This window comes from Eriocheir sinensis, unplaced genomic scaffold (genome assembly GCF_024679095.1).
Source record: "Eriocheir sinensis breed Jianghai 21 unplaced genomic scaffold, ASM2467909v1 Scaffold420, whole genome shotgun sequence".
Lineage (NCBI taxonomy): Eukaryota > Metazoa > Arthropoda > Malacostraca > Decapoda > Varunidae > Eriocheir > Eriocheir sinensis.
The window spans coordinates 260,001-283,077 of NW_026111744.1; the positions used below are offsets into that span (position 1 = coordinate 260,001).

Genomic DNA, 23,077 nt, shown 5'->3' on the forward strand with positions numbered 1-23,077 from the left:
CGTATTTTAAGACTAGCTATTCATTGTACACCTTAATTTCTCTTCAGACCGAGTGGCAGGCAGCTATAGTCACGAGAGGTATGTTTCCCAAAAGCTCTCCATCCCATTCACATATTCTCCTCCTGCTTTATTTCCCGTGATCTGGGTATATGTACTATGGCTTGTCCTAGGTATGTGTATTCCTCCTCTACTGTCTCAAGCGTTTCATTACCGACCACTATTTGCTCTTCTGCCAAGTGATTACTGAACACTATCTTTGTGTTGTTAATCTTCAGGCCTACTTTCAAACTCTCAAGTCCCTCGGTCATCCTCCTAGTTTTCCTCAGATTGACCGAGTAAGACTTTGTCATCTGCGAATCTAAGGCTAATTAAGGTATTTCCCGTCTATCTTGATTCCCATGTTAGTAGTAGTAGTAGTAGTAGTAGTAGTAGTAATAGCGGCAGTAGTAGTAGTAGTAGCTAGTAGAAGTAGCTGACATGCTGGTAAGAAGTTACAAGAAACGATATTGTGTTGTGCTAAAGTTAATAATTTACAGGCACTCACGGGACCTTTCCTAACACTCAACTATCTTAGTGGTAATGTGCTATATAACGAAGTAACACCTTCCCTCGTACTCATATCGTAAAATGTACACCCTTGGCCGGCCCGCTAAGGCAACACAATGAGCTAATTCTGCCGTCAGCTTTATATAACCCAGGCGTCAATACAATTAGTGGTTTATATCCCCAGCTCAGCGAAGGCCGCCCGCTGGTCACTACAGAAACGAGGTAAACATAAACACACTGAACTGAGTGGGCGGGGCGCGAATGGGAACATGGGAAGGGACGGGATGGGGGACCTGGGTTGTGATGGCAGTGGCGAGTGTGTGGCAATAGTTATTGATTTTTTTTTTTACGGAAAGGAAGCAGGTCAAGGCAGCCCCACCCCCGAAAAAAAAAATGCTAAAGATTTCTCATGTTAAAGTATATAGAATTGCAAGGCCACGAGAGGATCCATTTTGATGATACACCCCTCCTGAAAGAGTTCAAGTCGTAGGAAGGCGGAAATACAGACTAGGGAAGGTTTCAGGGTTGTTCCAGAGTTTACCGACGATAGTTATGAAAAAAATACGATGCTGGTTAACTCTTGCATAAGGAATTTTGATAGTATACGGCTGATCGAGCTAGTGGAGGCATGCAGTTAGCTAGTTCAGAGGAACAGTCACCATGAAGATATCGATAGGTTTTAGAAGGAGAACATTGAGGCGAAGTATAAATATTACGATGCTGGTTAACTCTTCCATAAAGGATTTTGATAGTATAGGGCTGAGCTAGAGTAGAAAGCTAAGAGCAGAGGCGGAGGCATGCAGTTAGCTAGTTCAGAGGAGCAGTCAGCATGAAGGTATCGATAGATTATAGAAGAAGAACATTGCTGCGAAGTTTAAGAGGTAGGAGATTGTCGATAAGAGGGGCGTCGGTGAGACTCAAGCTAAGTTACGTGGACCTAATGGTGTGTTGGGTGTTGATAATAATTAATAGTTAAGGGTTGAATGACTCGCGTGTTGATTCCCGTGGGTTGAAAATCTACTAACATTTGCGATTACATTAGTGAAAGGGTATGACGATTGATATTAAAAAAAAACACGTAAAAAGATTTAAAGTATAGAAAAAAAGTGTGTGTGTGTGTGTGTGTGTGTGTGTGTGTGTGTGTGTGTGTGTGTGTGTGTGTGTGTGTGATATTGAGAGAGAGAGATTTGAAGGAAGTGAGAAGGAGTCAATCGTGTTACACTGGAGATGATGGAGAGAGAGAGAGAGAGAGAGAGAGAGAGAGAGAGACAGCACAGGTGTGTACTGGGAACGATAAATAACAAAAAGTGGTGCATAAGTAAGCTTGATTGATCGGCCAGGCAGTCCGCCCCGCGCCTTGGCATCGCACGCGTCCACAAGCGTTCCCAGGACACCCACGCTACCTTGACCTAATGACCACAATACCTGCCCTAGACGCGGCCCATAGTAACCCGATGGCACTGTGACAACCCAACTGACACGTAGGGCGTTGATTATTAATATATTACGTCTACCTGACCCACCTTGGCTCCACGACAAAGGTCTTTCCCAACATTCATTCTCTCTCTCTCTCTCTCTCTCTCTCTCTCTCTCTCTCTCTCTCTCTCTCTCTCTCTCTCTCTCTCTCTCTCTCTCTCTCTCTCTCTCTCTCTCTCTCTCTCTCTTACTACTACTACAACTACTACTACTACTAATAATAATAATAACTGGGGAGAGCGGTGATGATTCGGCCACTTTTTAGAAAAATATTTTTAGAAAAAAAAGTTTAAGAAGTAGTGTAATTTTGTTGATCTCAAAATGTTCCTTCATCCTTTGGCTCTTTTGGCTGCTAATATGACACCCGTAGCCATTTCCAGTTTTCAGATGTAGGTGGTGAAAGACAAGTTTCTAAATCGTCCGAACCATCCCCACCCGTGGTGATGGTTCGGCCAGGGAGGTGGGATGGTACGGACACTCATAATACTCGCCATAATATTAATATAACTTAAGTTTGATTGGCTAATAAACAAGATTATATCTACTACAAGACATTTGTTTAAGCACAAAAGTATCCTCTCAATATTTATAGGAAAAAAAATTATAGGAGAACTATAAGAAATATCTCAAATTTTGGTATTATGGTTTCCTGCTCTTCTCACAAGCATAATATCTGAATATTAATCAACAAAATTAACCTTTTTGTAACCGTTGCAACACCTATAGTGTTTAAATTGATATAAATTTAATAAAAATCATGAAAAAATCAACCGTCCGAATCATCACGACTCTATAAATAACAAATGTGTGGTCACACTCCTTTTCCAGCACGAGAGCTTCACGGGTGGTCGTGTTATGCGGCAATACCTTCGCCGCGCATCGCTGCGTCACCGAAATAATTTACATTTCGCTAATTGGCAAGTTTTTGAAGCGAGAGCTTACGATACACCCTGAAAATATTACATACGAGATGCAAAAAAAAAATTAAAATCGGACTTTCATTGAAAATAACAGTTCTGAGGGCGTGGTTGTCCCTTTGTGGGCCAAGGCAACAAAGTTTTGCACATTCACACAAAATCGCACGGCACTCAGTCCCATACACTTTACAATAGTGCTATGGCCGGACCATCCCACTGTCCGCTCTCCCCTACCGTTGCTGCTGTTGTTGGCACTGTTAATATTGACACCATTTTAGCTACTACTTATCATCATCACCGTCATAATCATTAAACATTATAATTTATTAATAACATACGCCGCCCAGTTCACGTCAATGACGCTTGCTGACGTAAAGGTTTGTTGTGTAGCAACGTTTTCTGAGCAGGAGAAACACTGAAGCATGGAGGCATGACACAGTAGGCAACAGAAAGCCAGCTGGATAATAACGGGGTGTCCTGCGTAAGTGATTGAATCCATATGAGGTGCGCTAGTGACCAAGGCCGTATAACTGTGTGCCGCACGCCATTTCGTATTTGGTCATTCGTGTTACTTAATTAATTCTATTTTAAGGGCTACTCCCATATGTTCCTCCGTAATGTAGTGGTTAGCACGCCTAGCTACGAATGTCTGGGTGCGGGTTTGAATTGTTTGGAGCAGTCAGCATGCAACTCACCCAACTGTTCATCTTAACTTTCGGGCGGGTCGATGAGTGTGCACCTCGGGAAACCTGGGAAGGCAAACTGGTGACCCGGAATCACACCTGCCCTGTGTCCGGGGGTAATGGGTTCACACACACCACAGGCTCAAGGTCAGTGTGACGGAGATGAGCACAGGAGCCACGTGCAGCTATATCGTATGCCCCCAACTTGACCTTGTACTGTTACCCCCAACAAGTTGCGTGCCTACCGCAGTCTGGCACTCTGGTGACCACTTTTAAAGAAGTTCGTGTTCGTAGCGCGACCAGTACTTGGACGAGCCTTGAGGTGCTAACTCCTGCATATTTTACACGAGGCTTTCCATTGCAGGCGTAAACAGCGGCGAGAGGCGGACGGGACAGACCCTTCCAGAGCCATGGCCGAGGAGGAGAACGTGAAGGTGGCGGTGCGGGTGCGGCCATTCATATCCTTTACTGATACTAGACGAGAATAGGGGTGTATGTATGCGTGTATGTATGTATGTATACAGGTAGATTTATAGATAGATAGATAGATAGATAGAGATAGAGAGAGAGAGAGAGAGAGAGAGAGAGAGAGAGAGAGAGAGAGAGAGAGAGAGAGAGAGAGAGAGACCTTTCCCTCTTCCAACTCGTCGATCGCTTAAAAAATCACCAGATCGATGATTACATCACTCACTGTGTGCGAGTGTGTGCGTGTGTGTGTGTGTGTGTGTGTGTGTGTGTGTGTGTGTGTGTTTATCAATCTAGCTATGTACGTATGTAGCCTATCTATCTATGCAAGACGGTTACCATCGCCCAGTTCCTCTTTCCCTTAACTCCCCCACACAACAAACGCGAGCTTGGCAGGAAGGCCGTGAACGTGGTGGCCATGAAGGGGCCCATCACCACCGTCGCCAACCCGGACGACCCTCAGGACATCAAATCCTTCACCTACGACTACTCCTACTGGAGCTTTGACGGATGCAAGGAACAGCCTGACGGGTACTTCGCAAAGCAGAACTCGATATATGCAGACCAGGTGAGAGAGAGAGAGAGAGAGAGAGAGAGAGAGAGAGAGAGAGAGAGAGAGAGAGAGAGAGAGAGAGAGAGAGAGAGAGTATAATTAAATAGTTTTATTCAATTATAGATCATTTACTGATATGCAATGTATTTCTTAACACACACACACACACACACACACACACACAAATACACACGGACGACAGAGATCACTTAAAAACAATCTCTATTGGGCAAACATTTCGACCATACTAGCTGTCATTTTTTATTGCAGTTTTAAAGGTTTCAGTCTCTCCATCTCCTGCCTCTTATTTCTACAGTAAGGGAAGGAGCTCAGGGGCGAAAATAAATTAAAAAAAAAACGCCCTCTAATCACCACTCCTATAAAGAAAGTAGAGATGAGTGGCTTACAGAGAGGCCCAAACGCTTTTCTTATTTCCCGCGGCACAGAACACGGTGTACCAAGACCTCGGAGGTGGCGTGCTGGAAAACGCGTGGCAAGGCTACAACTCGACGCTCTTCGCTTACGGACAGACAGGCTCGGGGAAGTCTTGGTCCGTTATCGGCTATGGAGCGAATAAGGGTATGTGTGTGTGTATTTACCTTGTTCTAATATACAGGGTCTGAGCACATTTTTAATCTCCAAGACTTCATCTAATTCATTCCAAGTATATATATAGCTAAATGGAAAATATCTTTTTATTTTCATTAATAAGGGTGATATCAATACTGCCTTGGTTGTAAGAGATCAGGATAGGAGTTGAAATACGTGATGGGTTGACATATGAATGAAGGGTTTTAATAAGGGTGATATCAATACTGCCTTGGTTGTAAGTGATCAGGATAGGAGTTGAAATACGTGATGGGTTGACATATGAATGAAGGGTTTTAATAAGGGTGATATCAATACTGCCTTGGTTGTAAGAGATCAGGAAAGGAGTTGAAATACGTGATGGGTTGACGTATGAATGAAGGGTTTTAATAAGGGTGATATCAATACTGCCTTGGTTGTAAGAGATCAGGAAAGGAGTTGAAATACGTGATGGGTTGACATAGGAAGGAAGAGCTTTAATAAGGGTGACAGCAATAAGGCTTTGGTTGTAAGAGATCAGGATGGGAGCTGAAATAATTTTAACTCTTGCAGAAGGGATTTGGATAGCATAGGGATGGGCTGGAGCAGAAGGTCATGTGCAGTAAGGCTCTTCAGTTCGGCCTGCAGGCAAAACTGAGCTTGTATGGGGCCTTAAAACCCTTCATTCATACTTCAACCTGTCACGTATTTCAACTCCTATCCTGATCTCTTACAACCAAGGCAGTATTGATATCACCCTTATTAAAACCCTTCATTCATATGTCAACCCATCACGTATTTCAACTCCCATCCTGATCTCTTACAACCAAGGCAGTATTGATATCACCCTTATTAAAACCCTTCATTCATACGTCAACCCATCACGTATTTCAACTCCTATCCTGATCTCTTACAACCAAGGCAGTATTGATATCACCCGTCAACCCATTATGTATTTCAACTCCTATCCTGATCTCTTACAACCAAGGCAGTATTGATATCACCCTTATTAAAACCCTTCATTCATACATCAACCCATCACGTATTTCAACTCCCATCCTGATCTCTTACAACCAAAGCAGTATTGATATCACCCTTATTAAAACCCTTCATTCATACATCAACCCATTACGTATTTCAGCTCCTATCTTGATCTCTTACAACCAAGGCAGTATTGATATCACCCTTATTAAAACCCTTCATTCATACGTCAACCCATCACGTATTTCAACTCCCATCCTGATCTCTTACAACCAAGGCAGTATTGATATCACCCTTATTAAAACCCTTCATTCATATGCCAACCCATCACGTATTTCAGCTCCTATCCTGATCTCTCACAACCAAAGCCTTATTAATACCACCCTTATTAAAGCTCTTCCCTAATTCACTTCTTCCCTTCCTCTACCTCCAGGAATCGTGCCGCTATTCTGCAACGACCTCTTCAAGGGCATCACGGAGAACACGGAGAAGAAGGAGTTTGAGGTGCGGTTCAGCATGCTGGAGATCTACAATGAGGTGGTGCACGACCTGCTCAGCCCCACCAAGAACAAGAATGGCCTCAAAGTTCGCCAGCACCCCAAGAAAGGATTCTACCGTAGGTGTACTCCACTGTGCCCTTATGAATGCAGCTGTTTGGAATCTAGCATACCATCATCACCATCCTCATTATCAGTCACTATTAGTTCAGAGCAATACAGAGGAAGTTCCCAAGGGCCATTGTGACAGAGATGAGCACTGAGGTTATGTGTAGTTATTGAGATATTTTAAGCTTGGTATAGAAATGGAGATGGAGTTCATAAAATCCTCCTGAACTTATGAAATTAACAAAGCAGTGGCAGTAGTGGTATAGTAGATGTAGTAGTAGTAGTAGTAGTAGTAGTAGTAGTAGTATAAAAAAATATTCTCATAAGTTCCATAGGATTTTACATACTAACGAACACCCCCCTCCTTCTATACATGCCTAAACCATCCCAATAACTACTCCAAGTCTCAGCGCGCATCTCCGTCACACTGGCCCTTATGGTATAGTCTAAACATGAATACAACCCCCCCCCCACCCCTCACCTCAACCCCCCTTCCTTTCGACCCCCCACAGCCGAGGGCCTCAAGATGGCACTGGTGACGAACTACAAGGAGATCGAGCAGAAGATGAACGAGGGGACTGTCAACCGCACCATCGCCTCCACCAACATGAACGCCACCTCCTCGCGCGCCCACACCATCGTCGGGATAACCTTCATACAGAAATTCAAGAACGACCTCGGACAAGAGACGGCGAAGCAGGCAGTGGTGAACCTGGTGGACTTGGCTGGCAGGTGTGTGTGTGTGTGTGTGTGTATTTTTTTCCAGTTGTGTCTGTCTATCTCTGTCTCAATCTCTCTGTCTCAGTGTGTGTGTGTGTGTGTATGTGTGTGTGTGTGTGTGTGTGTGTGTGTATTTCTTTCTGGTTGTGTCTGTCTATCTCTGTCTCAATCTCTCTGTCTCAGTCTCAGTGTGTGTGTGTGTGTGTGTGTGTGTGTGTGTGTGTGTGTGTGTGTGTGTTTCTCTCTGTCTGTCTATCTGTCTCCATTTCTCTGTCTCATTCTCAGTCAGTCAGTCACACACTCTCTCTATTCACTATTACTAGCATTTTCACTGTTATTTTTACTATTTTTATTATTATTGTCCCCAGCGAGCGTGTTGAGAGCACCGGAGCGACAGGTTCTCGCCTCAAGGAGGGCGCCGCCATCAACCGATCGCTTTCCGCCCTTGGTAACTGCATCCACGCCTTGGCAGAACAGTCCGCTGGCAAACAGGTGAGAGCAGTCTTGTACCACCACCTCCTCCTCCTCCTCTTTTATTATTTTTTTTTACAGCAAACTTTCTGCTTTCATTCATGGCCTCCTCATGACATTCTTAAAACAACCTCTTTTCTATATCAAATATTTTTGGCCTTAACTAAAATTTTCATATTCCATCTCTTGCTAAATCAGTTTCCTCGAGGTCCAGCATTCTGTATTGTCTGCACCAACTGTTCTATCTCCTCTTCCAGCTGTTAACTGTACACTTTTTTCTTTATATTCTTGGTCTTAACTAAAATTTCCATATCCCATCTCTCACTAAATCAGCATCCTCGAGGTCTGCCATTCTGTCCTGTCTGCACCAACTGTTCTCCTCTCCCAGCTGTTAACTTTCCTCCCTCCTTCCCTCATACACAGGGCCGCGTGCCTTATCGAGACTCCAAGTTGACGCAGCTCCTCATGAACGCCCTCGGTGGGAACAGCAAAACCATCATGATTGCCGCTATTTCTCCCGCCGACATCAATTACGAAGAGACGCTGTCCACCCTACGCTTCGGTGAGTTAGTCAGGCAGGTGGTGAATGGAAGTTGTTGGCCAGTTTTCATGATCATCACATTCATTCATTATTAACCCGGTAGCAGTGACGGGCCAAATTTGTGGCTTCACCGTGTAGCAGCGATGGGCCAAATTTGTGGCTTCACCGTGTAGCAGCGATGGGCAAAATTTGTGCCATGATATTTACCCCCCAAAATAGATGATACACAATCTGATCACAAATGCTTTGATATATATTATGAAATGGTTTGTGTGAGTGATGATTTTTTCTCATTTTTCTCACTTGGAGGGACCATTAAGAAACATGATCCCTGCTGCTACTGGGTTAAAAACTAGAGCAGCCAAACCTCAGAATACTTTGCCTCAACACAGCTCACTTAACTCTCCCTTCTACACAGCTGACCGTGCCAAGCAGATCAAGACCAAGGCCTTCGTGAATGAGGACCCCACCGAGAAACTCCTGCGGGAACTGAGGGAGGAGAACGAGAGGCTCAAGAAGCAGATGCAGGGAGGGAAGATGGACAAGGACTTCATCGACTCTGATGGCAATGGCCTTGACGATAGAAGTGAGTCTCAGTGTCATATTAATTCAAACATTTTGGCGCCCAAGAACATCCAATTGGCAAGGCTTTCATAGGAGTTTGGGACACTTCCAGAGGTAGTTTAATGACCTGAGAGGTAGTTTGACCCTTCCTCTGTACCATGAACCTACAAAACCACTCATTAGAACCCGACTGATCTCCTTTTCGGCCTTTGGAAATAGTTGATGTGAGAGTCAGCAGCGTCTAACAGTACCAACCTTATAGTTACTAAACTGATCAGTGTCGAAGTTTGCTGCTGTGTTGGTTGCCTTTCATATCCTCTATTGCTACTGGTATGCTCACTGCTCCTCTGAACTTGTCAACAATGGTCCAAATTCTTAAACGTATTGCGCTCCCACTACTCTCATTACGGAAATAGCTCTCATTACGACTATTTCCTAAGGCCACAGAGAAGGTTAACCAAGTTTTCATAGGTGTTTTTCCTGTTCAAGGTGCAGAAGTCATTTAAAACTGTCACCAGGATCATAAAACACACCATGAAAATCCCAGCAACTTCTACGAGAGGCTTTCCGAACCAACGAACCAAAATGCTGATCTGTTTAAAAATACACAGCCTAACATCTGCAATTACGATCGGTTTTCCCTTTACCTCCCTTCCTCATTTCCTGTTTCCCTCCCCTCCCTCCCTCCCTCCCTCCTTTCCTCTTTCCCTCCCTCCCTCTCTTCCTCTTTCCCTCCCTCCCTCCCTTATAACCTTTTTTTTCTCCCTCCCTCCCTCCCTCTCTCCCTCCCTTTCTCTTTCCCTCCCTCCCTCCTTTCCTCTTTCCCTCCCTCCCTCTCTTCCTCTTTCCCTCCCTCCTTCCCTTATAACCTTTTTTTTCTCCCTCCCTCCCTCCCTTATAACCCTTTTTTTCTCCCTCCCTCTCTCCCTCCCTCTCTCCCTCCCTTTCTCTTTCCCTCCCTCCCTCCTTTCCTCTTTCCCTCCCTCCCTCTCTTCCTCTTTCCCTCCCTCCCTCCCTAATAACCTTTTCCTCGCCCTCAGCTGAAGCGGAGCTGAAGAGGAAGTGGGAGGAGGAGATGAAGGCGCGGATGAAGGAGAACGAGCAGGAGATGATTAACATGAAGAAGACCTACGAGGAGAAGCTCAAGATGGCAAAGAAGGACGTGGCTGTAAGTCTCTCTCTCTCTCTCTCTCTCTCTCTCTCTGTCTGTCTGTCTGTCTGTCTGTCTGTCTGTCTGTCTGTCTGTCTGTCTGTCTGTCTGTCTGTCTGTCTGTCTGTCTGTCTGTCTGTCTGTCTGTCTCTCTCTCTCTCTCTCTCTCTCTCTCTCTCTCTCTCTCTCTCTCTCTCTCTCTCTCTCTCTCTCTCTCTCTCTCTCTCTCTCTCTCTCTCTCTCTCTCTCTCTCTCTCTCTCTCTCTCTCTCTCTCTCTCTCTCTCTCTCTCTCTCTCTCTCTCTCTTACCTATCACTAAAACTGTTTCCTATTTCGCTCTTAACATAAACATTTTCAACTGACATTCTCCACCTCCTCCACCTCCTCCTCCTCCTCCTCACCTCCCCCCCCTCCCCTGCAGGACCCGAGCATAGAGAAGAAGGAGCAGGACAAGCACAATAAGCCGCACATCTACAACCTCAACGTCGACCCCATGCTGTCCGGCCGCATCATTCACATCCTCAAGCCTGGCGTCAACACCGTGGGGAACCGCAAGGGGGTGGAATCAAACATCACCATCATCAGCCCAAGGTGAGTATAGGCATAGGTGAGAATGAATGAGTAGGCATAGTAAATGTGAGGAAAGAATGAATGAAAATAAGAGGAGTTAACCAGCATCTTCACTCTTTCATCCCTCACGCTGGTAAACTCTGGAGCAATCTTCCTTCATCTATATTTCCTCCTGCCGACGACTTGAACTCTTTCGAAGGGAGCGTACCAGGACACCTCTCCTCCCGAAATTGACCTCTTAACTCTTTTTATACAGGAGCAGTGATTTGTGGACTTTTTTTTCACATTATTGTTTTCTCTTTTTTGTCCTTGAGATGTTTCCTTTACTGTAAAAAAAGAAGAAAAAAAAAATGCTCTGGTCTGCTGAGTGCGGGAAGCCAGGAGTGCAGCGATAATTTTCCATCATAGTTGTCCTAATGCGCACTTTTCCTCTTTCTCTCTCTCTCTCTCTTTCCCAGCATCCAGGAGCAACATGCAGAGATCAAAGTGGAGCCCAACAAGGTGGTCATAAAGCCTGTCAACGGGGACTGTCGCGTGGTGGTCAACGGCTCACAGATACAAGGCGAGACACCCCTCAATCACAACGACAGGTAGCTCATAAATAGTAGCAGTAGTAGTAGTAGTAGTAGCAGTAGTTAACCCGTCTGCTGCGATTGGCATGGATTTGACTTTCACTGGTAGCCTGGTAACATACAGTCCCAGGTCTTTCTCTGCCTCTGTGGTGGATAGTGGAGTGTTTCCCATGTGGTATTGGTATGCTGGATATCCCCTCCCAAGGTGCATGACTTGACATTTTTCTTCATTGAATTGTAGCAGCCACTTTTTGCTCCATTCCTGTAACTTGGTGATGTCTTTTTGTAGGACATCCACAGTCAAGGGGTTAAAAAACGTAGGTTCAAAGGATGAATGTAGTATGCTTCAAAAATTTGGTACCTCACAAAATATTTAAGAGAGAAACCTAAGAAGTTCTGGGTCTGGCTATAACATTGAAGGACAGAAATTGAGCATCATAGAGCAGAGAACAGACAAAGGTTGATGATATTACAAAGACTATTAACCCCTTGACGTGGATTTCCTACAAGAAGACATCACCAAGCTACAGGAATGGGACAAAAAGTGGCTGCTACAATTCAATGAAGAAAAATATGAAGTCCTGCACCTTGGGAGGGGATATACTGCACACCAATACCACATGGGAAACACTCCACTATCCACCACAGAGGCAAAGAAAGACCTGGGAGTATATGTGACCAGGCTACCAGTGAGGGCCAAATCTGTGCCAATCACAGCGGACGGGTTAAGAGTAAGAAAAGGGCTTGGGCAGGCTGTATCATCCCTCTCTCTCTCTCTCTCCCTCTCCCTCACTCTGTTCTTCCCCCAGGTTGGTGTTCGCGGCCACCCAGCTTTGGGTATTCCAGAACCCGGCTGAGAGCAAGAAGTCCAAGGCTCCGTTACAAGAGATCACATACGAGATGGCACAGGAAGAAATTGCGGCCAAGAGTGGTGTTGACATGTCCAACAGTGGGGACGCTGGTGAGTGGCAATGTGGGGTTTTAGATGGTAAAGGAGACAGACTGAGGCCTAAGCACACATATTTGGCTTTCGTAGGAGTTTGGGTTAATTTCTATGGATAAGAATCAAGATAGGGAAGTGTCTAACAGCATCGCCCTGTGTGTTGAGTTGGTGGCACACTGCTTTGATTTCTCACTCATTTCATCTAGCGGAGGAAGACAAGAAATAGCAGCCTGTACTTCCATCTACAACCCTCCCTTCTTCCTTCCTTCCTTCCTGCTTTCCATCCTCCCTTCCTTTCTTCCTATATTCCTTTTTTTTCTTTCTCCCTTTCTTCCTTCCATCCTTCCTCTCTTTATTATTTATTTCCTTCCTTCCTTCTTTTCTTTCCTTCTTTCTCCCTTTCCCTCCTTCCTTCCTTCTTTCGTTCCTTCCTTCCGTCCTCTCTCTCTCCCTTTATTATTTCTTTCCTTCCTTCCTTCCTTCCTCTCTCCTATCCTAATCCCTTCCTTCCTCCCTCCTCCCCTCCTTTCCCTCCAATCCTGACTCCCTATCCCTCTCCACCTGCCCCCAGACATGTCCCGCATCCAAGAGGACTTGCTGGAGGTCATGCCGGCAGTGGAGGAGGCAAACTCTATCTCGGAGGAGCTGGACAAGCTGGTCAAGTTCGAGATCCTGATGGTGGCGCCGCAGGTGTTGGGCAAAGAGCGCGGGCGGACTGAGGTGAGGCGGCCAAGTTCGGGAGGTTCATGACGGTATTAAAATGATGAATATAATAAATAGAATCACTTTGCATCAACATTATCAGATTTTCGTCCTTAGCGCATCATAATTTTCCGTTCCTGACCAAAAACTATTTCAAAACAAACACACACACACACACACACACACACACATTGAGAAAAGGAAGATGCTTGAGAGACAAAGAAATACAGCTTCCCACAAATAGATATAAAGGTTTGGAACAGACTAAGTGAGGGTGTAGCATCGGCGAAGAGTGTGCAAAACTTTAAGGAAGAATTGGACAAATACAGATACGGAGACGGGACCACACGAGCATAAGCCCAGGCCCTGTAAAGCTAAGTCTAGGCAACTGGGTAAATACACACACCCCAAAAAAATGGCAATACATATTCTTAACACTAACTCTAATTGACAATCATTACTTGTGTGCGTAAGACAGTTTTGGGTCTGGAGTTGGTAAATGCAGTGAGTGTTCTGAGCGTGACAATCTGGCAACATTGCTCTGGGTCTCTTTGTCAGTAGGGCACCAAATTATTGATAGGAAACTGGAATTACTGATGTGTGGGTTATTTTTCAAGGGTATTCTAATTATCCTGTGTAGAAATGGATGTTTGTATAATATAGGGCTTGGATTTGTTCTCTCTCTCTTCTCTTCCTCCTCCTCCTCCTCCTCTGCTATATTGACTGAATGAAAAAGCAATGCAGCCAAAACTTCATCTTTGCTCTTCTCCTCCTCCTCCTCCTCTTCCTCTGCTAGATTAATTCCCACAACTTCATCTTTGCTCTTCTCCTCTTCCTCTTCCTCCTCTTCCTCTTCCTCTGCTAGATTAACTCCCACACCTTCATCTATACTCCCCTCCATCTCCTAACACAGTGTGCCTCTCTGTGTGCCCAGGTCCACGTCAAGATGAAGAACCTTTCCAACGGCACTGAGTTCGTGTGGACCAAAGAAAAGTTCCTCAACAGACTCTACATGATGAAGGAAATGTACCAGAAGTATGAGGATGAGGATGAGTGGCAGAAGCCTGACGTGAGTGATCAACAGGATGGTTAAGTGACTGACTAATATGTTTGTTAAATTAGATATGTTTAGATTTTTTTTTTTTTTACGTGTACGCCTATAGTGCCAGTAGGCTTTCTTCAGGGGCCTTGATGGTAGTTGGCCCCAGCCCGTCATGGTGCAGGCAAGTGTTTATAGTGGCGCCATCTTCTCTTGGCTCATGCTGCCCCCCGGAACTCGTTCTTGATTCACTTGGACGGTTTCCTCTAAGAGTCCGGGTTGATGGGTGGTCTTCAGGACAGCATGTGGGTAGTTTTAAGCCACTCGGCGGTGACTGAAAAATCCGAGGTGGTAGCTTGGGGATTCGAACCTGCGTCATCCATCACGTGGTGAATGTGGGTCCAGCACACTACCACTCAGCCACCGCCTACCCTAAGCCACGTGAGATTTCATTACCTCAGGAGACAGGGCAGGTATGACATTAGGTTACCACAGTTTACCTTTCCCAGGTTTCCCCAGGTTTCCCCAGGTACCCATTTCTTGACCAGCCCAAAAGGGAGGATGAACAGCTGGGTGGACTGCACACCTACTACCCTGGCTGATATTGAACCCAGGCATGCACATTAACCTGGTAGCAGCGATGGGCCAAATTTGCGGCATGATATTTACCCCAAAATAGATGATACATAATCTGATCACAAATGCTTTGATATAAATTATGAAATGGTTTGTGTGAGGGGTGATTTTTTTCTCATTTTTCTTGCTTGGAGGGACCATTAAGAAACATGATCCCCGCTGCTACCGGGTTAACAGCTAGGCATACTAACCACTCCACCATGAAGGCACTTTGTAGGAGGCAGTCTCATTTGAAAGTTGTTCCCATTAACCCCTTGACTGTGGATTTACTACAAGAAGACCTCACCAAGCTACAGGAATGGAGCAAAAAGTGGTTGCTACAATTCAAAGAGAAAAAATGAAAAGTCCTGCACCTTGGGAGGGGATATCCAGCACACCAGTACCACAAGGGAAACACTCCACTATCCACCACAGAAGCAGAGAAAGACCTGGGAGTGTATGTTACCATGTTGCCAGTGATGGGATATCCAGCACACCAATACCACAAGGGAAACACTCCACTATCAACCACAGAGGCAGAGAAAGACCTGGGAGTGTATGTTACCAGGTTGCCAGTGATGGGATATCCAGCATACCAATACCACAAGGGAAACACTCCACTATCCACCACAGAGGCAGAGAAAGACCTGGGAGTGTATGTTACCAGGTTGCCAGTGATGGGATATCCAGCATACCAATACCACAAGGGAAACACTCCACTATCAACCACAGAGGCAGAGAAAGACCTGGGAGTGTATGTTACCAGGCTACCAGTGAAGGCCAAATCCGTGCCAATCGCAGCAGATGGGTTAAGGCTAGGATATATTGCATTGAGAAGTAAACTTGACCTCTTAGAACTAAAAGTAGATGTAGTTGTGGTAGCAGTAGTATGTAACAGCAGTGAAACATGTCTTCAGTGCAGCCTTGCTAATAGAGAGCTTTCTTTTTGAGGTCTGATCATTTGTCTCCATGTGCCATATGTTTCAATTAAATTCCTCATATTTTCTCCTCTTTGTTCAGGAGGAGGACCCATTCAAGGAGTCCCTGGATACAGAGGTTCACATCGGCACAGTGCAAGTCAACCTCCAGCCCATCGCCTACAACGTGGAGCTCAAGGAACAACTTGAGATCACCAACTACAAGGGAATTGATGTTGGGCTGATGAACGTAAGTGTCTGAGGAATATCACGAAACACAGCCTTTCCCATAAATGGACTGACCCCTAGAATGACCTCAAAACGAAGATAATCGAACCCAAAAATATTCAGTAGTTTAAAAAAGAACTTGATAAACTGAGATTTGTAGACAAGACCTTCCCCACAGATGCATTAAGATCTGGAATGACCTAAAAAATGGAGATAATTCAGGCCAAAAATATTAAATAGTTTAAAAAGAACTTGATAAACTGAGATCTGGAGACAGAATCCTATGAATACCCTCAAAACAGAGATAATTCAAACCCAAAATATTCAATAACTTCAAAAAGAACTTGATAAACTGAGATTTGGAGACAGAATCCGATGAATAACCTCAAAACAGAGATAATTGAAGCCCAAAATATTCAATAACTTAAAAAAGAACTTGATAAACTGAGATTTGGAGACAGGAATGCATGAATCAAGCTCACTTCCCGTATATCACAACAACACGCATGTCTGACATCAACACACAATCTAATAATATTCTCCTGCATCAAAAAATACTATTGTCCAACAGCCCGAAATGTGCTATAATTATAATGGTATTCTTCCCCATGTAAATAGAGTTAATGGGATATTTGCACAACCATGTATATGTACATGGAAGAGGGAGAAGAAAAGGAGAGAAAGAGGATTAACATGATATACCAGGGACGGGCAAACTTTGTGGCTTTACCGTGTAGCAGCGACGGGCCACATTTTCGCCATGATATAAACCCCCAAAAATAGATGATGCATAAACTGATCACAAATGCGTTGATATGTGTTATGAAATGGTTTGCGTGAGGGATGATTTTTTCTCATTTTTCTCGCTTAGAGGGACCATTAAGAAACGTGATCCCCGCAGCTACCGGGTTGAGAAGGAAGAAATTAGTAGGAAAGAAAAGGCGAGAGAAAGAGAGAGAAAGGGAAGGAGGGAAAATGAAAAAATAGGTTACACTGGTTCCCCCTCAACAGGTGGAGCTGGTACCGTGCGACACGTCTGGTCGGGAATACACAGAGGCAGACGACATGTTTGTGGACGACCCGAGTGACCTGGTGGGTAAGCCGCTGAACTTTAAAGTGAAGATTGTGAGCTGCAACGGCCTGCCCAACAAGTATGCGGTGAGTGTATTTACCTATTTGTAGTCTACTGGGCCCGAGCTAAACTCTAATAGGCCCGTCTCCATATCTACATTTATCCAGCCTTTCCTTATTGTTTGTGTGTGTGTGTGTGTGTGTGTGTGTGTGTGTGTGTGTGTGTGTGTGTGTGTGTTCCAGCAAAGGAAGCAGTTAAAAAAAAAAAAAGATAAACAAAAGTCCGCTACCACTTCTCCTAAACCGTAAGAAAATAAATGAAAAAAATAAAATGTAATAAATCAACAGAAAAAAGCTCACCCATGCAACCCCATGAGGGAAAATATGGATGTTAAGAAGAAGAAAAATTAACATGAGTATTTGTTAGGTTAGTTTAAGTTGAGGGTGTCTTCAAACACAGGTTAGTTAAGTTGAGGGTGTCTTCAAACACAGGGAGGGTATGATGAGGTAACTAATCCCAGAAATCAACAGAGAAAGAGTTCCTCCTCCCCCTTATCCTTCTAATACTACTCCTCTCCCAGTGGTGGGCACGGTTCTGCTCATCTGCTAACCGCTAATTAGCGAAGCTAACTTTCCGTTAGCTGATTAGCATTTTCGCTAACTCTGGAAACAGTTAGCGGACCAATTAACTTCCACTAAATGTTGTTCCTCCTCCGCTAACTTAAAGTCCACTAATAATTTCATACAGGTTTGTTCTTGTCCGTTGTGGGCAGTCACAGCACCAGCTGAGCCGCATGGTGCAATAATGCCAGGGCTTCCACTTTTGGGTAAATTACACCTCAAAGTGCAACGGTAATTGTACAGTTATTAGGGTATTATGTTTTGGTATTTTAGGGTAATGCATCTTCCATTTTCAGCTCTTTGAACTTGGGATTTAATAACAAGAATTCAATCTTTTCCACCTGACAAGAAATAAACTTAAAATAATAAAAATAAAAGTGTCAGTCATGGAAAAAAAGTGTTTGCTATGCCGTTCTGGAAAGCTCAATGTCTAAGCTGCAACATATTGAAATTTCAGGTCACTAGGTCTGGGTTTAAGGGTTTCAGAGCCAAAACAGTAAACCAAAGCTAAATCCATATAAAAAGTTAGCGGTTAGTGTTCGCTTCCACTAATTTCTTTATCAGTTAAGCAGTTTAGTGTAAGTGAAGCTAACTTTTTAGTTAGTGGATTACCAGTTAGCGAAGCTAACTTTTCAGTTAGTGGTGCCCACCACTGCCTACCCCCACTCCTACTAATACTACTACATACATACATTTACTACTACTACTACTACTACTACTGTGATGGTGTGTTGACAGGACATGTACTGCACCTACCGAATCTATCTGGATGAGGACGAAACCAAAACCAAGACAGTCTCGGAAACTTCCAACCCAAATTTCCAACACTCCAAGATTTATTCATTTACGCCAGCGACGGAACAGGTAAGGAAGTCTCTCTCTCTCTCTCTCTCTCTCTCTCTCTCTCTCTCTCTCTCTGTCTGTCTGTCTGTCTGTCTGTCTCTCTCTCTCTCTCTCTCTCTCTCTCTCTCTCTCCAACACACACACACACACACAACTCATAGATTGACTAACAACCTCCAAATCACACACACAAGTCCAGCACGTGATCAGGCTGTGGTGAACCACCCCCCTCACACTACTCCTGATGATACTGATGGCGGGTTGTTTCCAGCTGGTCCACTACCTCAAGAACGGAACCCTAACAGTGCGTGTGATGGGCAAGCAGCGGGTGAGACGCTCGGCCATGCCCCTCAACAAAGGCCTCACCACCAGGGACATGCTCAAGTCAGACCGGGCCGTGTTCTCAAGGTCAGTGCTCGTGTCCTTGGGGTAATGGGACTTGCGCCTTTGTAATCAACTGACCTTTCCCTTGTGTAACCTCTGGGCCCTTGGATAGCTTGATCACCTTGCTACACCTCCTCTGCATGTAATGAAAGAATTTAAGTCACAAATACCTCATCTCTTTTTCTTCCTTTGTCTCATATCAACTGCAACTCCCCGCTCTATTCTTTCAGTCTTGCTCAGTTTGTGTCAACCAGTGTTAGGTTCATTCAAGTACTACCACCATAAGGTTTCTGTATCTGTAATCAGCTGGCCTTCCCACTCTGTAAGTCCTGGGCCCTTGGAAAGCTTGATCTGATACTTCATTCTTTCAGTCTTGCTTAATTTATGTCAAGCAGTGTTATGTCCATCCAAGTACTACCACCACAAAGTTCCTGCTTCACCCCTTGGCTATAAGTCTCTCCCACTCTTGACAATCATATACTCTCTCCTCTGATGTTCACTTGGTACATATATCATCATCATCATTTCATCAACGCCTGTTCCTAGGAGCTCCCACCAGGGGATGGCCATGGCAGAAGAGCTTCCAACTTTCTCTATCCAGACACTCCCTCCTTGCCTGCTCAAAGATTCTCTTCTCTCCTACTCTTTGTCCTGTTTCACCTCTTCTTCTTCCTCTTCCTTTTTTTTTAATAATATCCCTCACATCTCACCTCTTGGCTCATATCATATTTTTTTCTCTCATTCCTTTTCCACTCTTCTTTTCTTTCAAAGATCTTTCCCCCCTCTCCCTAACGTACTCTTGCACCCTATCCCTCCATTTCACTGGACAGTATATTCTCAATCAGCTCAGATGTATTTTGAAGATGAATCTGTTTCTCAATTTCTGGCATTGCTTAGTACCCAACACTCAGGGAATAGTTATAAATATGTGTTTGAACTTTTTTCTCCCCCTGAAGATGTAATACACGAAAGCGCTCGGGATCCTTGTGTTTCCTTGACCTCCTCAGCGGTCATCGGCAAACATTTACATATCACGCGCTACCAAGTGATTGTGTTTGAACGCGTGACTTTTCCAGGACCGCCAACCTGATGAACGGCTTCCAGATGAACGGCCGCGTGGTGGACCCCCAGAAACAGTCCATCATTGTGGAACTGTTGCTCATGAAGAAAACCCAAGCTCGCCTACAGCAGAAAGTGGTGAGGAGGGGGGTGGAGTGGGATGGGTCAAAGAAAGTATAAGTGAAAATGTATAAATAACCATAACAATGACAGTGGTGGTGGTATGAATGCTGCAGTGTTTCCCTCTTTCCAGGACTCTATACGTAAGCTCGTGAAGGAGGCTGAGAACATTTCCAAGATCCGCGTGTCCACCAGCCTGCTCAAGGAAGTGCTGCAGGCCAACTCCCCTGAGCAGGCCGACCTCATCATTAGGAAGATTGCAGGTAATAATGACTAGGTAAATATATAATGGGATTCTATACTCTGCATGCGTAGAAAATACTCATGTTGTAGTACGGTAACGATGCAGTAGGGTCGGTATTAAAAGACAAGTTCGCTTCTTACACCAGCTCTTTCTAAAGGTCAAAGAGCGGGTCAGTCGAGTTCTAATAAGTCTTCCTTCAGGTTCATGGTACAGAAGAAGGGTCAAACTCCCACTAGGGTCATAAAACTACTCCTGGAAATGCCCACAACTCTTACGAAACCCTTGTCAAATATGTGTTCTGAGGCGGTCAAATATCTTAAAATAGAACCCTGGGTCGAATTACAAGACATATTGCCTTCCAAGAACACATATTTGACAAGGCTTTCGCAGGAGTTGTGGGCATTTCCCTGGTGGTCTCTCCTTCCCTTCCCTTCTCTTTCCCTCCCATCTCCTTCCTTTCCTTCTCCTTCCCTCCCTTTTCCTTCCCTCCCCTCTCCTTCTTCCCTTCTCTTTCCCTCCCTTCTCCTTCCTTCTCTTCTCTTTCATTCCTCTCTCCTTCCCTCCCTTCTCCTGCATCCCTCCTTTCCTTCCTCCCTCCTTCCTTCCTTCCTTCCTTCCCTCCTCCTCCTTCCTTCCCTCCTCCTTCCTTCCCTTCTCTTCCCTCCCTCCTCTCCTTCCTTCCTTCTCTTCCTCCTTCCTTCCCCCCCTCCTTCCTTCTTCCCTCCCTCTTCCCTCTCCTCCTTCCCTCCCTTCTCCTTCCCTTCCTTCTCCTTCCCTTCCTTCTCCTTCCTACCCTTCCTCTTCCCTCCCTTCTCTTTCCCTTCCCTTCGTGACAATGATACAGAACGCCTAACACTGAGGAGGCAGACTTAGCTAGAGGTGAGACGAGAAATATTCAGTTAATTCTTTTGTTAAGGCTCGGACGGACCCTTTTACATGTGTCATTTGTTCTTATCTCCTTCTTGTTACAGCTGAGCCGGACTACGATGGATACAGGCCCGAGAGCGGAATGTACAGCAGCTCCGTGTGTCAGCTCCTTTAGACATGATAGTAATTCTTCTCTTTTTCTTCCTCTGCATCTGACGTCAACTAAAACTTCCCTCTCGATGCTCTAAACTATTTTCCCTAACCTGATTCTCCTTCTTCTTCTCCTACATCCTCCTCCTCTGCATTTATTGAAAGAACAAAAGTCACAAATTATTCTTCTTTTTCTTCCTCTGCATCTGACGTTAACTGCAACTTTCCTCTCGATGTTTTAAACTATTTTCCCTAACATGATTCTCCTTCTTCTTCTCCTACATCCTCCTCCTCTGCATTTACTGAAAGAACAAAAGTCACAAATACTTCTCTTTTTCTTCCTCTGCATCTGACGTCAACTGCAACTTCCCTCTCGATGCTCTAAACTATTTTCCCTAACCTGATTCTCCTTCTTCTTCTCCTACATTCTCCTCCTCTGCATTTATTGAAAGAACAAAAGTCACAAATTCTTCTCTTTTTCTTCCTCTGCATCTGACGTCAACTAAAACTTCCCTCTCGATGCTCTAAACTATTTTTCCTAACCTGATTCTCCTTCTTCTTCTCCTACACTTATTCCTCTGCATTTATTGAAAGAACAAAAGTCACAAATTCTTCTCTTTTTCTTCCTCTGCATCTGACATCAACTAAAACTTCCCTCTCGATGCTCTAAACTATTTTCCCTAACCTGATTCTCCTTCTTCTTCACCTACATCCTTCTCCTCTGCATTTATTGAAAGAACAAAAGTCACAAATACCCTCATCTTCTTTTTCTTCCTTTGTCTCATATCAACTGCAACTCCTCTGCTTCTTCTCAATGATTTTCATGTAATATTTAAAGACTTTTCAATGTAATATTACTCAGATGGCATACAATGCCTTACCTGTTCCCAGCATCCCTGATCGGAAACAGCAGAGAAACAGAGAAACCTTGGATACAGGTGAAATTACCACAGTGATGTTTTTCAACGATTTTCATGTAATATTTAAAGACTTTTTTCATAATATTACTCAGATGGACATACAATGTTACCATCGGAAACGGCAGAGAAACAGAGAAACCTTGGATATGTAAATTACAACAGATGTTTTTCAATGATTTTCATGTAATATTTAAAGACTTTTTCAATGTAATATTACTCAGATGGCATACAATGTTACCCGTACACACACCTATGATCGGAAACGGCAGAGAAACAGAGAAACCTTGGATACATAAATTACCGCAGATGTTTTTTGACAATTTTCATGTAATACTTAAAGACTTTTTCAATGTAATATTACTCAGATGGCATACAATGTTACCTGTACGCACACATATGATCGGAAACGGCAGAGAAACAGAGAAACCTTGGATACGTAAATTACCACAGATGTTTTTCAACGATTTTCATGTAATATTTAAAGACTTTTTCAATGTAATATTACTCAGATGGCATACAATGTTACCTGTACACACACATATGATCGGAAACAGCAGAGAAACAGAGAAACCTAGGATATGTAAATTACTGCAATGTTTTTCAATGATTTTCATGTAATACTTAAAGACTTTTTCAATGTAATATTACTCAGATGGCATACAATGTTACCTGTACACACACATATGATTGGAAACGGCAGAGAAACAGAGAAACCTTGGATACATAAATTACCACAGATGTTTTTTGACAATTTTCATGTAATATTTAAAGACTTTTTCAATGTAATATTACTCAGATGACATACAATGTTACCTGTATGCACACCTATGATCGGAAACGGCAGATAAACAGAGAAACCTTGGATACGTAAATTACCACAGATGTTTTTCAATGATTTTCATGCAATATTTAAAGACTTTTTCAATGTAATATTACTCAGATGGCATACAATGTTACCCATACACACACCTAT

General features: G+C 44.1%; 2 protein-coding genes across 3 annotated transcripts in view; one reads left to right on the plus strand and one right to left on the minus strand.

Moving 5' to 3' along the window:
• LOC126992214 (uncharacterized) overlaps positions 1-23,077 on the minus strand; it is a 110,558-nt gene that overhangs the window by 4,290 nt on the left and 83,191 nt on the right. The window lies entirely within an intron of this gene.
• On the plus strand, positions 2,261-21,990 carry LOC126992215 (kinesin-like protein KIF28). 2 transcript variants are annotated; one of them, XM_050850876.1, is made up of 21 exons: positions 2,261-4,079; positions 4,463-4,655; positions 5,087-5,219; positions 6,622-6,804; positions 7,306-7,525; positions 7,882-8,005; positions 8,408-8,546; positions 8,944-9,111; positions 10,130-10,257; positions 10,661-10,830; positions 11,268-11,399; positions 12,191-12,342; positions 12,896-13,044; positions 13,961-14,095; positions 15,701-15,847; positions 16,837-16,983; positions 18,256-18,381; positions 18,632-18,768; positions 19,821-19,941; positions 20,057-20,200; positions 21,139-21,990. In XM_050850876.1, exons 1-20 carry the CDS (start codon positions 4,033-4,035, stop codon positions 20,198-20,200), a joined length of 2,895 nt encoding a protein of 964 aa, XP_050706833.1. In that variant the 5' UTR covers positions 2,261-4,032; the 3' UTR covers positions 21,139-21,990. The 2 variants fall into 2 exon arrangements, with proteins under 2 accessions (XP_050706833.1, XP_050706831.1); XM_050850874.1 differs by having other exon boundaries at positions 20,057-20,186.